This window comes from Pleurodeles waltl, chromosome 4_1 (genome assembly GCF_031143425.1).
Source record: "Pleurodeles waltl isolate 20211129_DDA chromosome 4_1, aPleWal1.hap1.20221129, whole genome shotgun sequence".
Taxonomy (NCBI): domain Eukaryota; kingdom Metazoa; phylum Chordata; class Amphibia; order Caudata; family Salamandridae; genus Pleurodeles; species Pleurodeles waltl.
The window spans coordinates 103,148,122-103,162,267 of record NC_090442.1 but is presented as its reverse complement, the minus strand read 5'-3'; the positions used below and the strand labels follow the sequence as shown (position 1 = coordinate 103,162,267).

General features: G+C 48.9%; 1 protein-coding gene across 1 annotated transcript; it reads left to right on the top strand.

The window, feature by feature from the left end:
• Positions 1-12,780: 12,780 nt before the first annotated feature.
• On the top strand, positions 12,781-13,713 carry LOC138288452 (olfactory receptor 5AP2-like). The gene has a single exon (XM_069230006.1). The coding sequence runs from the start codon at positions 12,781-12,783 to the stop codon at positions 13,711-13,713; it is 933 nt and encodes a 310-aa protein (XP_069086107.1).
• The last annotated feature ends 433 nt before the right edge of the window (positions 13,714-14,146 follow it).

Below are 14,146 nucleotides of genomic sequence, written 5' to 3'. Positions count from 1 at the left end.
AAATTTCACATACCATGTCACATGGGCTGTGCAGCAATGTTGTCATTATGGTATGGCTACATGAGTGTAACTATCCGGTCATATCTTTACGGAGGGATTGGTATGTTGAACCTATATGTTTGTTTATGTGTCTGCTGCATGTAATGACTTATACCTCGTGCAAATGTGCATGTGTAGCTACACTGTGTCCACATACATGTTAGCACATGTGTACCATGACTGTACATATGTGTTTTAACACTTATTTGTGGGTGTACCACATTGTTATGTCTGATACAAATGTACACATACCCTCAGAACAATATATATGATGGCCTATTTCCAAACTATGGAAAGGCATGTGACAGTCATGACAATTGATACTCAGAGGATGCAGTGGACTGGGACTGGGTTCACATCAAGTTACGTCAGGCACTTTGTGTGTGCATATGTGTCAACTCTGTGGTGTGTTGTTGGTTTAGCCTTCATGATGCTTTGCTACACATGTGACATATAGTTCCCCATGCAACTTAGTTGCAGAAGATGGTATGAACACATGTGTCACTGAAGGTTGCTATATGCCGTGTGTGTAAAGATATGTGTAGTGTCATTTCAGTAACATATGACCACAGTAGTGTGTTCATGGGATGTGAAACCTCACATATCTGGCTTCCTGCATGGGCACATTTTGGACTTTGACAAATGCCTGTGTAGTCATATCAGTGCCACCTATGTTTCTGAATGTCAGAACGCATTTGAAGTTTATTTATTTCAGTCAGTGATCTTGTGATACATATGCCCTTACATTTGTGGTAGGTTGCCTTTTGTTCAGAATCCTATAAACATTACATGCGTGAGCCATTTAAGTGGTACATGTGTGCTACAATATGTGGGATATGCGTGCATGCCACCAACTAGGCACTCACATTTGTCTACATCATGTTTGTTATGACTATCATATACAATGGCTTACCACTGTGTTGCGGTCTGGCATAGCTGGCAGCCTACTCTTCATCACTACTGTGTGTGTTTTTATGGCAATACAAATCCATGGATGCCTGTGAAGGGGCAGGTTTATGGAGCTACAGATTATTCAGGCCACTGTGCACATGCATCAGGCCCATGACAATGTCAAAAGTTTATGTAGCCAGAAGTGGTGTTAGGGTGTTTTGAGTGGGAATCCAGCCTATTCATGATTGTTCATCAGCAGAGCAGTGCACACTCCCCTGCAGACAGACACAATTGTACAATTGCGATCAAACGGACCTGGATATCACATTTTTCTCTGCAATACTTCATGTCAGCCTTCCCCCCTCGTGTACAGAGGACTGGGTACTTGCACATGCTGGACATCTCTCATCATTTGATGTCCTCAGTAATTTCCATGGGCCTCTTGGTTAGGGGTTGGCGCTCCCAAAAAATGACGCTAACTGAAATATTTTGACGTTAGAGCGGTCTAGGTTAAAAATATAAATATGGAGATCAATTTGTGCCGCTTTCACGTAATAAAAAATTATGCAAAGGCGGTGCAAACTTTTCATAAATATGGGTCTAAGTCAGAAGGGGAATATTTGACCAAGGCCTCTGGCTCACTGTAGCTGGTCCCTTGCAGTCAGCCTTATATTTTGACTTTGCCCCAGTTGATTACTACCATATGTCCAGAGTGGTACTTTTAATTTCTATGCTCTAAAAAACATTTAGGTCCTCATTTTGACATTGGCAGTAAATCCCAATTACCGCCACGCTGACTCCCGCCAACATACCGCTGCCACGGCAGAAATCCGTTCACCATATTATGACACACACACACCAATCTGTCACTATACAGCCACATACACAATTCCACCACACCAAAGGTCAGTGATAAACTGGCGGTATCCAAATCCACACCGTTATGCCAACAGAACTATCCCCACCACATTATGACCCACGAATCACCACGACCGACATTCAATGGCGGTAAACCATTGGCGGTAGATACCGCTGCGCTCAAAATGGATACACACAAACAAAACACATTGGACAATTCGAACAACACACACCTGACACCTATATACACACCACACCCACCCACTCACACCACTATAAAACACACACCCACATTACCCACAACCCTTTACCATCACAAACATTTGCCACCAGAGAGACAGCAAGACCACAGACACAACCAGAGCACACACTACTCTAGCTATACACCACTCACGTATCCCACATCACACACCCCAACACATTACCCTACACACCCTCACCTACACACCTCACACCACACCCATGGCACCACAAAAACACCCCTGATTCACAGAGGAGGAGTTAAGGATCATGGTGGAGGAAATCATCAGGGTAGAGCCTCAGCTATTTGGAGCACAGGTGCAGCAGATATTGATAGCTAGGAAGATGGAGATACGGCCGAGAATCGTGGACAGGGTCAATGCTGTGGGACAGCACTCCAGAACTATGGATGACATCAGGAAGAGGTGGAACGACCTACGGGGGAAGGTACGTTCTATTGCAGCAAGACACCAACTTGCTGTTCAGAGGACTGGTGGTGGACCCCCACCTCCTACCCCACAGCTAACAGCATGGGAGGAGCAAGTATTGGCAATCATGCATCCTGAGGGCATGTCCGGAGTAGGAGGAGGACTGGACTCTGGTAAGTCATCTCTTTACTAGCATCACTGCCCTATCTGCATGCCATCACATACCATCACTCCACCACCTCCCACACACCCCACCATCACATCTCACTCATCCCAATGCCAAGCCCTGCATGCCATACCAATTCATGGACACCACTCACAGCCTTGCATGAACACCTATCACTAAAGCATGCACACTAGAGAAAATCAGCTAGCCCACCACATACGAACCTACACAAGTGAAAGCTGCTAGGGCAGATACAACCAAAGAGGGCAAGCCACAGATGCACAATATGTCAGACACAGAAACAATAACACATCATTAACATCCCCACATGTACCCCAGCCAATGTCAGCGGAGAGAAGGTGCCAGCATTATCCAGTCCCCCACCTGAAGAGGCCCACAGTGATGATAGCAACTCTTGTCTCCTGGATCTGGATGACCAACCTGGCCCATCAGGGACCTCTGGACAGTCAGTTATCCAGGCCCAGTCACACACCACCACAGAGCCTCCCCCATCTGGAAAGACCACCACACACCCACCCAGCATCCCCAGGACACGTCAATCAGCAGTGTGTCCACCTCTACATGGACCCCAGGGCACACCTCATACCCAAGACAATCAGGGACCTGTGGTCAGTGGCAATGGGCACACGGTTCATGGGACAGAGACAAAGGCCCACAGGGAAACTGAGAGGACTGCTGTGCACCAGGGAGAGGACAGGACCTGGGAACCGACTCTCCAAGAGGCACTTGCAGAGATCCTGGTAGCATATCAATATTCTCAGAACATGATGGGCCAGATCCTAGACAATGTGCAGGAGAACAGGCGGCTGCAGGAGGGACAGTACCAGGGAAACAGGGAGGACTTGCAGGCCATCAACACCACCCTGGTCTCTATAGCAGGGGTGCTGGCAGACATGGCCAACATTATGAGGGAGGCAGTTACACAACAGTGGGCCCCTGCCACTAGCCAGACATCTGAACAGCTTTCCACCTCTGCTGGCGCTATTGGACAGGAGGCCCCGCCACAGGACCAACAGGCCACCAGCACCCCCCCTGCAGAAGGTGAACCACCCTGCAAACATTCCCTGCGATCCAGACAGAAGCCAGAGACACCTGCCAAGACCCCCGCCAGGAAATTAGACTCTCCTGATTGTCACCCTTGTGTCCAACTCTGTCACCCTGTCCAGCTTGAACTGCCATTGCTCCCCTTCCTATGTCCCCTTGGACAATGCACCTGTGCTACAGACTGGAACAATACCATGGAATTTCCTCCATCACCCCATCCCATTGCACTTGCCCCTCAATATCTTAGAACTTCAATAAACACCCTTGGAAAAAATAGACGTATGGAGTGTGTCAAATGTTTTAAGTATGTATTCATTTAACCAGGTTCAAACATTGCAATTCAACTGTACAGTAAATGAGCATATGTTAATGACCTGTAGCTGGCTGCAGTGATCACACCAGGAGCTATTGTGAGGCACCAGCATCTGTAAAATGAATTACCAAAGGGTACAGTAAGTGGGCATAGAAGTGGGAAATAACTGCATGCAAGTGCCAAAGAAATTCAAAATAATGAAGTAACACTGTCTTACCTGTGTGTCATTGGAAGTATTGTCTGATCACTGCAGTTCTGTTGTCCTCATCCTCTGCCTCCTCATCCTCACTGTCTACAGGGTCCACTGCTGCCACACGGGCATCTCCAGCCTCCTCCTCCTGCAGAATAGGCACATGGCGTCTCAGGGCAAGGTTGTGCAACATACAGCATACCACTATTATCTGGCAGACCTTCTTGGGTGAGTAGCACAGGGATCCACCTGTTAGATGGAGGCACTGGAACCTGGCCTTCAGGAGGACAAAGGTCCTTTCTATAATCCTTCTGGTTCACCCATGTGCCTCATTGTAACATTCTTCTACCCTTGTCCTGGTATTCCTAACAGGGGTCAGCAGCCAAGATAGGTTGGGGTAACCAGAGCCACCTGCAAATATTGAGAGACAACATTTAGCCACACACTATCCTATATGGTCCACACCATACCCATACACCAACATATACTTGGTGGGGACCAGGGTTCACCTATTAGCCACACCTTGTGCTACTGTAGTTGGGCAATCACATTTGGGATGATGCTGTTCCTCAGGACAAAGGCATCATGCACCAACCCAGGATACTTAGCATTGACGTGGGAGATGTACTGGCCTGCCAAGCACACCATCTGTGCATTCATAGAGTGGGGGGGACATATGCAATATGTGTTCCATCAATCAGCCCAATTATATAGAACCCGGCCTTCACTGTGGCCAAATCGTCCACCTGGGGAAATACAATGTAGCTGCACATGTGTTTAATCAGGGCAGACAACACTCTTGTCAGCACTATTGAGAACATTGGCTGTGACATTCTTGATGCCAAGCCCACTGTCACTTGGAAAGAACCAGTTGCCAAGAAATGGTGCACAGATAGAACTTGCACAAGAGGGGGATCCCAGTGGGATGACGGATAGCAGATATCTGGTCAGGCTCCAATTGGGTACACATCTCTGTGATTGGGGCCCTGTCCAGTCTATAGGTGAGGCTGATGTGCCTGTCCTTCATTGTTGCCAAGTCCACCAGGGGTCTGTACACAGGGGCATGTCTCCATCTCCTATTCAACCTCAGTGGTAGCAATCTATGGGGCAAAAGAGTGAGGAGGCGGTCACAAACTGAACAATGGTGCAACAACAGTACATTGCATGCTGTTAACTTGAAATGGGTCACTGAGAATTGTCCTGTATGTCCAAATTTAAACAGTGACGCAGAAATTTTCAAGGGCCTCCCCCCCCCCGAAATGGCGTCCACCTGTCCTGTGTGGAGGGACAGGTGGAAGTGAGGTAATTCCTCTGACGTTGTGCGCCATTGGGGGAGGCGGTCGGGAACCGCTGTGCAACTCCTCATTGGTCATAATTGGGCCCTATGGGTTACAGTGGCCAATGGTGATGTACTCCAGCGGAAACGGTATGCACCGCTGCTGAAGCGACCCCATTTTATATCTGATTCCTCACTTGCTACCTGACCTTCAACAGGAGAAGACCTACACTGCATGTGCTGCTGTGACCTGTGTCTGGAACCTACCATGGCCCATGTGACTGGGGAAAGGGCCCCTTCCTCCACTTCGATGGAGTTGGAGAGACTGGTGGATGGGATCCTACCCCAGTATGGACTGCTGTATGGGCCTCCAGACAAACAGGTGAGTACATTGTGGGCACAATGCATGTAGCATGAATGCATGGAGCGGTGTGTGAAGGCCTCATGTAAGGGGAGTGGGTGGATGTCCCCTGGGCGGCGTTTTGGTTGTGTGCTGGTCCATGTTTGTGGAAATGGTGATGTGAAGGAGTATGGTGGGCCATAAGGGTAACAGGCAGGACTGTCTGACTAATACTATTTTCCTGTGTGTATTTCCTCTGCAGGTCAGCACCCATCAAAAGAAGGATATGTGGCGTGCCATCGCCAAGGACGTGCGGACCCTGGGGGTCTACGGCAGGTGGAGCACATGCTGTCTGAAACAGTGGGAGGACCTGAGAAGTTGGGCATGGAAGACGGCGAAGGCCCAGCTGGGGATTGGCATCCCAACGAGGAAGGGGTGCCCATCGAACGCTGACCCCCCTGATGGCCCGCATACTGGTGGTGGCCTATCGAGAGCTGGATGGGCGCTTGAGGGCATCACAGCAGCCACAAGGGGGTGAGTACAGTGCCCATCATTACTACTAACGCCTGGTGGGGAGGTATCCGGGTGGAGGATGTGTGTCAGTGTGTGCCCCTATGCCAGGCCTGACATTGCAGCGTAGGTCCCCTGGTGGCAAGGGTTCTGAAGGGATAATTGTGCTACCTAGCCCGTAGGCATCCACAACTACTGAAGCCCGTAGGCATCCACAACTGCGTGGGTCCCAGGTGTGCTGGATTTGCAGGGCGTGTGACCCTCCCCATGCCTTGGTGGCTAGCAATATCACTGGTAGTGCAATGCATAGTGTAGGCCAGTTCCCTGTGCGTGAGGTTGCATTGACCCAGTGTATCCTTTGTCTCTTTCCAACCCCTTTTTGTTTTGTCACCGTGTCCTTATGTGAATTAGTATCATCTGGCGGAGGAGCAGAGGCACCAGCAACGGAGGGAGCTGCATCCCACAGGACCCAGAAGGTTGAGTCCACCAACGGTGAGAGCACCAGTGGGATGGAGGGTGAGGGGAGGTCCACAGCGGAGACTGGAAGGGACAGTTCTGACACAGATGACTCCTCCAATGGAAGCTCCCTGGTGGTGGCGGACACTTCTGTGACCACCCCGGCTACAGGTACAGCCGCCATCCCTGTACCAGCACAGCCCTCCCAGCAGCCCCTCATCGAGTTGCTTTTGCCCGCTTACCCAGGAGGGTGGGCATCTCCTTCGCCCCAGGCACCTCAGGCCCTGCCCCAGTGAGCCCTGCTGCCCTGAGTGAGGAGGTTATTGACCTCCTGAGATCCCTCTCTGTAGGGCAGTCAACCATTGTGGATGCCATCCAGGGGCAGGCAGACCAAATGCAACAAACTAATGCATTCCTGGAGGGCATTCACATTGACTTGGTAGCCCAACAGAGTTCGTTCCAGGCTCTGGCCTCCTCCCTGATGGCAGTCATTGTCCCTGTCTCCACCCTCCCCCTCCAACTTTCTCTTCCCAATCCCATTCCCCTCAACCCCAACCTATCCCAAGCACACAGGCAGACAAGCATGCACACAAGACAACACACAAGAGTGGCACAAGCAAACACAAGCACCACACTTCACCCCACAGGCTCTCACACAAATACCATCCAGATGCAGACATACCAACATCCACAATTTCCACTGTGTCCCCTCCTCCTCCTACTCCACCTCCCTCCCAGTTCCGTCTACACTCATACCTACATGCTGTATACCATCATCCACCACCAGAATCCCCACCACACCTAACAGAACACACACCTCACTGGCAGACACCTCCACAATAGCCATACACACGTCCCCGGTGTACTCTCCCACTGATCTGCACCCCCCCAGGTACACAAACGCAAGCACTCAGACACCCAACAACCATCCACCTCACAACAGCATCCACCCCATGTAACTGTACCCAAAATCAACAGACAGACACCTCCTACAACCACTCCCTCCCTCTTCCTCCACTCCCATACCTTCTCCCTCTTCCCACTCCAATGTCCCTAAAAAACTTTTCCTATCCACCATTTACCTCTTCCCTAACCCTCCCCCCCGTCCTGCACGTCTGGCCAGGGTGGCAAAAACCTAGCCAAGCACCTCAGCCTCCCAGTCCTCGGGCCCAGTCCTCACCACACCCACTTGTGGTGGGAAGGAATCCAGGGCACATATCCTGAGGTCGAAGAAGCTTGCACCAGGCAGCCTCAAGGGAAAGGGCCCTACACAATCTGATGCCGGGAAGGCAAAGGAGCCTACCCCAACTGCTGCCAGGAAGACAAAGGAGCCTGCCCCAGCTGATGTCAGGAAGACAAAGGAGCCTGCCCCAGCTGCTGCTAGACAAAGAAGCCTGCCCCAGCTGCTGCCAGGAAGACTAAGGAGACTGCCCCAGCTGCCAGAGAGAGCAATCAGCCTGGGGCTGGATCTGTGACAGAGCCCCCACCACCAACTATGGTTGTGCAGCCATCCGAGGCTGCAGGGGATGGGCTGGAGCCTCCCCCCACCAGCAGCACCACCACCTCCAGTGGGCAGCCATCCAAGGCTGTAGGGGATGGGCTGGAGCCTCCCCCTACCAGCAGCAGCACCACCTCCAGTGGGCAGCCATCCGAGGCTGCAGGGGATGGGCTGGAGCCTCCCCCACCAGCAGCAGCAGCAGCACCACCACCACCATTGATCAGCCGTCGCCGGTGGCTGACGGTATGTAACCCTGCCTCCATGGGCTGCTGTGCAGCCTGCCCCCTGCATATCCAGTGGGTATGACACCCACCTGAGAGACTGAGACCTCGCACTCCCCAGGATCAAGAGCACGGGGCTCAATGCCCCCTCTAGAACCAGTGGGTGAGACACTTACCTATCCCAGCCTCCCCAGTATCAATAGCTCAGGGCACAATGCCCCCTCCAGAACCTGTGGGTAAGACACCCACCTACCCCATCCTCCCCAGGATCAAGAGCACAGGGCAGGATGCCCCCTCCAGAACCAGTGGGCAAGACACCCATTTGAGAGACTGTGGCCTATCACTCCCCAGGACAGAACACAGGGCATGTTGGCCCCTCCAGAGCAAGTGAGCAAGTCACCCACTTTAGAGACTGTGGCCTATCACTCCCCAGGACAAAGCAAAGGGCATGTTGCCCCCTCCAGAGCAAGTGGGCAAGTCACCCACTTGAGAGACTGTGGCCTATCACTCCCTGGAACAAAGCACAGGGCATGTTGCCCCCTCCAGAGCAAGTAGGCAAGTCACCCACTTGAGAGAATGTGGTCTTGAACTCCCCTGGGCAAAGCACAGGGCATGTTGGCCCCTCCAGAACCAGTGGTATTGTTCCATCTGCCGGCTGAGGTGCCACCCAATTTCCAACCCCCCTGAGGTGCCTGTCTATATCCCAACTGATGCCCCTGCAGTGTTCTCTCCATGTTGAGGCTGGTGCCACGTGTGGCCTTGGAATTTGGCCTCTGGCCATGTGGACAACGTACATTGTGGACTGGGCTGTGTCCCTTTTTATGTACCTATGTATATATGTATGATCTTGCCTCACTTATTTACCCCGATTGGTTGCTCTCATTACATTAACTTTTTCTGAAATATTTTGTACTTGTGTGCCCTTGTGTGCTAGGTGTCTGTACTCACCGTCGTTGTCTTTGCCATCGTTGTTGTTCATGGTGGAGCAGGACGTAGAAGACCATGGGGAAGACATGCAGCTCGGGCTCGATGGCGGCGTGGTTGTTCCCTGTATCTCCAATGGTGAGTCCTTTCACTTCTATGCAGTGTTTCCGCCAGCTTTTAATGTTGTTGGTACCACCCCGGAAAAGGTGACGGTTTCCAGAGTCTTAATATGGTGGGCAGAACATTGACTTCCGCCTGGCTGTAGGCGGATACCGCCATGGTGCCTGTTGTTTCAGCCCTGGCGGTCGGTGTGGTAAAGTGGCTGTCTATTGGAGATCTATCCGCCATGGTCATAATTTAGCGGTAATTACCACCAGACTGTTGGCGGTATTACCGGCACTTTTACACCAACTGCCAAGGTTGTAATGAGGACCTTAATATTTCAAAATTTATATCTCCGGTTACCCTTATTCGATTTCGTTCATTTTAGTATCAAATTAAGGATAAAACTATAATCAATTTTTATAGTTCTGGATTTTTAAACTGTTTCCTGTGTTTTATTTTATTACTGTTTTGTGATTTTTGAATGTTTTACACACTTTGGCCCTCATTATGACATTGGCGGTAAATGCCGCCTACCGCCACAGCGATGGCTGCCAACATACTGTTGTCGTGGCTACCAGCCGCCAACCCCATTATGACCATAGACGGAATTCCGCCAGAAGGCTGGCGGAATTCCGTCGACGGTCATGGCGGCGGATGGCGGTAATGTGGCGCTGCTGCCAGCAGCCGCCCCACGCCAGCAAAACACTGCCTACTGTCTCATGGTCCATGATACAGCCAGCTGTGTTTTACTGGCGGATGCTGCTGCTGGCACCAGCGCTGTGTCCCGTCTCCTGCCGGAGGACCCACTGCAAGCAGGTAATTTGGGTTCTCTGACAGGTGAGGGGGTGGGGGTGTTGTGTGCGTTTGTGGGTCACTCTCCTTTCCCTCCCTCCCTTCCTTGTGCGCTAGGTGGCTGTACTCACTGTTGTCGTCTTCGTCTTTGTTGGTGCTCCAGGATGGCCATGGCGTGGTACAGCATTGGGGAGCCTTGGAGTTCTGGTTCTATGGCAGCCACAGAGTCCTCTGTGTCCTTGGAGGTGAGTGTATCCTTTTATGTGATGTGTTTCCGCCAGCCTTCTGGTGGCGTTGCTAACGCTGAAGAAATCTTTGAGGTATCCTATATCATAATGGGGTGAGTGGATCCTTGTCTTCCCCCTGGCTGTGGTCGGTGGTATTAATGCACTGGCGGTTGGGGTGGTACATTGGCTGTCTATGGGAGGGATCACCGCTATGGTCATAATTTGGCAGTAATTACCACCAGCCTGTTGGCGGTAATACTGCCACTTTAACAGTGGCAGTCAAAACTCTGCCAGGGTCATGATGAACACCTATGTGTCTGGTGAAAGGAAACTGGTTACAAGGATATATACAACTTAAACTAGATGTGTATTTATGTAGCAGTCGTTCGGTCATCAGAGAATGGAAATGTTTATTTTTTTTTATTTCTATTATTCTGCTTTCTGACCCTGCATTTAAAGCAAAGGCTGTGATTAGGGCTTTTTGAAGGGTTTTGTTCAGCATTCTCTGACACAAAAATGCTCTGGCACATTGGTGCATTGTTCTTGTCATGCTTGAACAGCATCTGCTCAAGCAGAATGTCTGTGCATGGCTGTACAATAAAAGATGTTGCTGATTTTATACTCTCTCTAGATCTGGTGACAGGTAGGTGAGCACTCCAAATTAGTACCCATCAGTGTCTACGCAAAGGTAGAAATTGAATTACGAATGTTCATACTTACATTTCTGGTGCGTTATGATGTGTTGAATGGCCTTTAATAGGGCATCATGTATCATGCCCATTTTTTGAGGTACTCCCATCCACCATAAGCTGTCACCAGGAGATATTCACACCTGATATTTAGAAGGATATTGATGTTATTATTGTGTGAAGATATCTCCCAGAGCTGCTAATGTCAACTTTACCCTGTGTCACGTAGATGGATAATCTTTGCAGAATCGGTCCTGCATCACTCGTGACTAGTACAGACTATCATGTACAAGCAGGTCCCTGTAGTTATCATGCTGCTCTGGTACTGTTGAGGGAAGCATATTCTGTGCTCAGAGTGAAAGTGCTGTGATTGCGTCTATTCCACCACCGGTGTAGTAGAAAAAGATCAAGGTAACAAAATACTCACCCTTCAGTCCATGATACTAGAGGAATGGTTTCTAAATACCCCACCATGACAGGCAAGGTAGGTAGATCGATGTCACCAGTCCCACAGTAAAGTTTTAACATCTGGGCATACTTCTCAGCATAGGCTCAAAAAATCCAAACCAGATGCAGTTACATGCTGTAGCTCATTGGATAGACAGAAGCGGGTGTGCTAAGAAACATAAGCAGCACGCTACATCTTTATCACACTTTCACAATTGCTTTATTAACTTTCTTGCTTTCTCAAATTTGCTTGAAATTGCTCCTTTTACACACTCCTTTTTCAAAATTTTCCAGTGGGTGAACTCCCCTGAACCCTGCTTATGGCAACGCTCCCTTGCTACAGAGCACTCATCCAGCACTTTTACGCCCCACCACTTTCAAACGTCACCAGCCCCCACGGTAACCATCTACTGATTAAAATGATACCTACAGTCTTTCCTGTTTTTGAATGAATACAGCTGCCTTAAATGTATACTATTTCGAGGTCAGTCGGTGTTTGTATACCTCTATTAAAAAATGATATTTTTACAAATAGGGCCGTTTGGCATCACATTCAATGTTACCTGGGATAGGAGGTTTTTCTTTATCCATGCTTCTTGAGCATTAGTAAAATTCAGTGTTCAATTCCAGGAAGACTATAATTCCTGTTTGTAGCATGCACACCCATATGTCTCTTCTAAAAACGGAAACAATATTGTTGTTTAAAAAATGCTCTTTGAGTGGCGAGGTGGGAAGAAGAAATTAAGGTCCAGAATTATAGTTGTCAAACGAGCACTGTGTTACAAATCTGATAGATATTCCGAGTTTAACTCAAGGGCATTATATCCTTTTGCACTCGTAAGAAGAGGAAGGGATGTCCATCACGTCTGTGGCAGAGTACCTTTTCTCTAAACGTTAAATCAGGTGTAAGTCTTTGTTCATCCCCTATACTTTATATTGTGGCATACTGATTTCACAGTCCTGAATACCTCATGCCTACTTTTGGTGTTGTTTTATATCTCCATTCCATGTAACTGCATATTCTCTTTCTCCATAAAAGGAATTGAAATCCCACTTCTCATTTCTGTCTGGGCTTCTTTCCTGAAAGATTCCTTATTCTGGACTAATGCCAACAGGAAACTGGACCCGGGTAGCAGAGTTCATTTTCTTGGGACTTACTGATGACCCAGTGCTGCAGGTTCCACTTTTCATGTTCTTCCTCATGGTCTATATAATTACTATTGTCGGAAATATTGGGATCATAACATTGATCTGCCTCAATCGTCACCTTCACACGCCTATGTATTTTCTGCTATGTAATATGTCCTTTATAGACATCTGTTATTCCTCAGCTACTACTCCCAAAATGCTTGTCAACTTTGTAGAGGAGAGGAACACAATCTCTATACCTGGGTGTGTAATCCAGATGTTTATATCATTTGCCCTGGGAGGCACAGAGGTGTTCCTCCTTGCAGTGATGGCCTATGACCGGTACACAGCTATCTGTAATCCACTGCTCTATTTAATCATCATGAACCGTAGAACCTGCATTAAACTTATGTTTTTTTCTTATTTTTTTGGCTCCCTTAACGCGCTGACGCACACCGTTTTCACATTTAGCCTGCCCTACTGTGCATCAAATGAGATCACCCATTTCTGCTGTGACATTCCTCCCATCTTGAAGATCTCGTGCTCTGACACCACGTTAAATGAGGCTGTGCTGGTTATGGTGGCCGGTAGCATCATTATTCTATGCCTCACCATTATCCTGGTATCTTACGCCTACATTGTGTCTACTATTCTAAAGATCAGTTCGTCAGAAGGGAGATGGAGGGCCTTCAGCACTTGTTCCTCACACTTTGTATGCGTCACCCTATTTTTTGGCACACTCGTCTTCATGTACATCAAGCCCAGTTCAAGCCACTCGATGCCCCGGGACCGAGTGGCATCAGTGTTCTATGCATTGATAATTCCAATGTTGAACCCCCTAATTTACAGCCTCAGGAACCAGGAGGTACAAGGGGCATTTAGAAAAACTTTGAAGAGTATGAGCATGTAGGACATACCCGGACTGCATTTTTCCATGTCTCTTACGAATTGATTTACACTTTCCGGAAGCAGTTTACGGACCACTTGGACAACAGGAGTTTGGATGTTATTTAGATTTTGACACATCGGGCAAGTCATGAAAAATGTGACCGGTGTCCCGTCTGTCATAATAAATGTGCATTGACTCCTACAGTGCTGTCACCCCTGAGTTAGGAAAATATCACAGCTGTAGGCAGAAAATATCTGAGGAGCCAGCCCTTAGTGGGACCTTAGTTTTGTTTTTCACAAATTAACACAATTGTTCCCATTTTCTTTGTGTCACAGTGAAGAAATACTTCAGTATTGTTTCATCATAAATGTATGTCACGATAAAAGTGGGCCTAAAGGTTTGTCAAATTAAAGTTATGTTGAGCTATTAGAATATCTTCATAAAAGGCATCAGT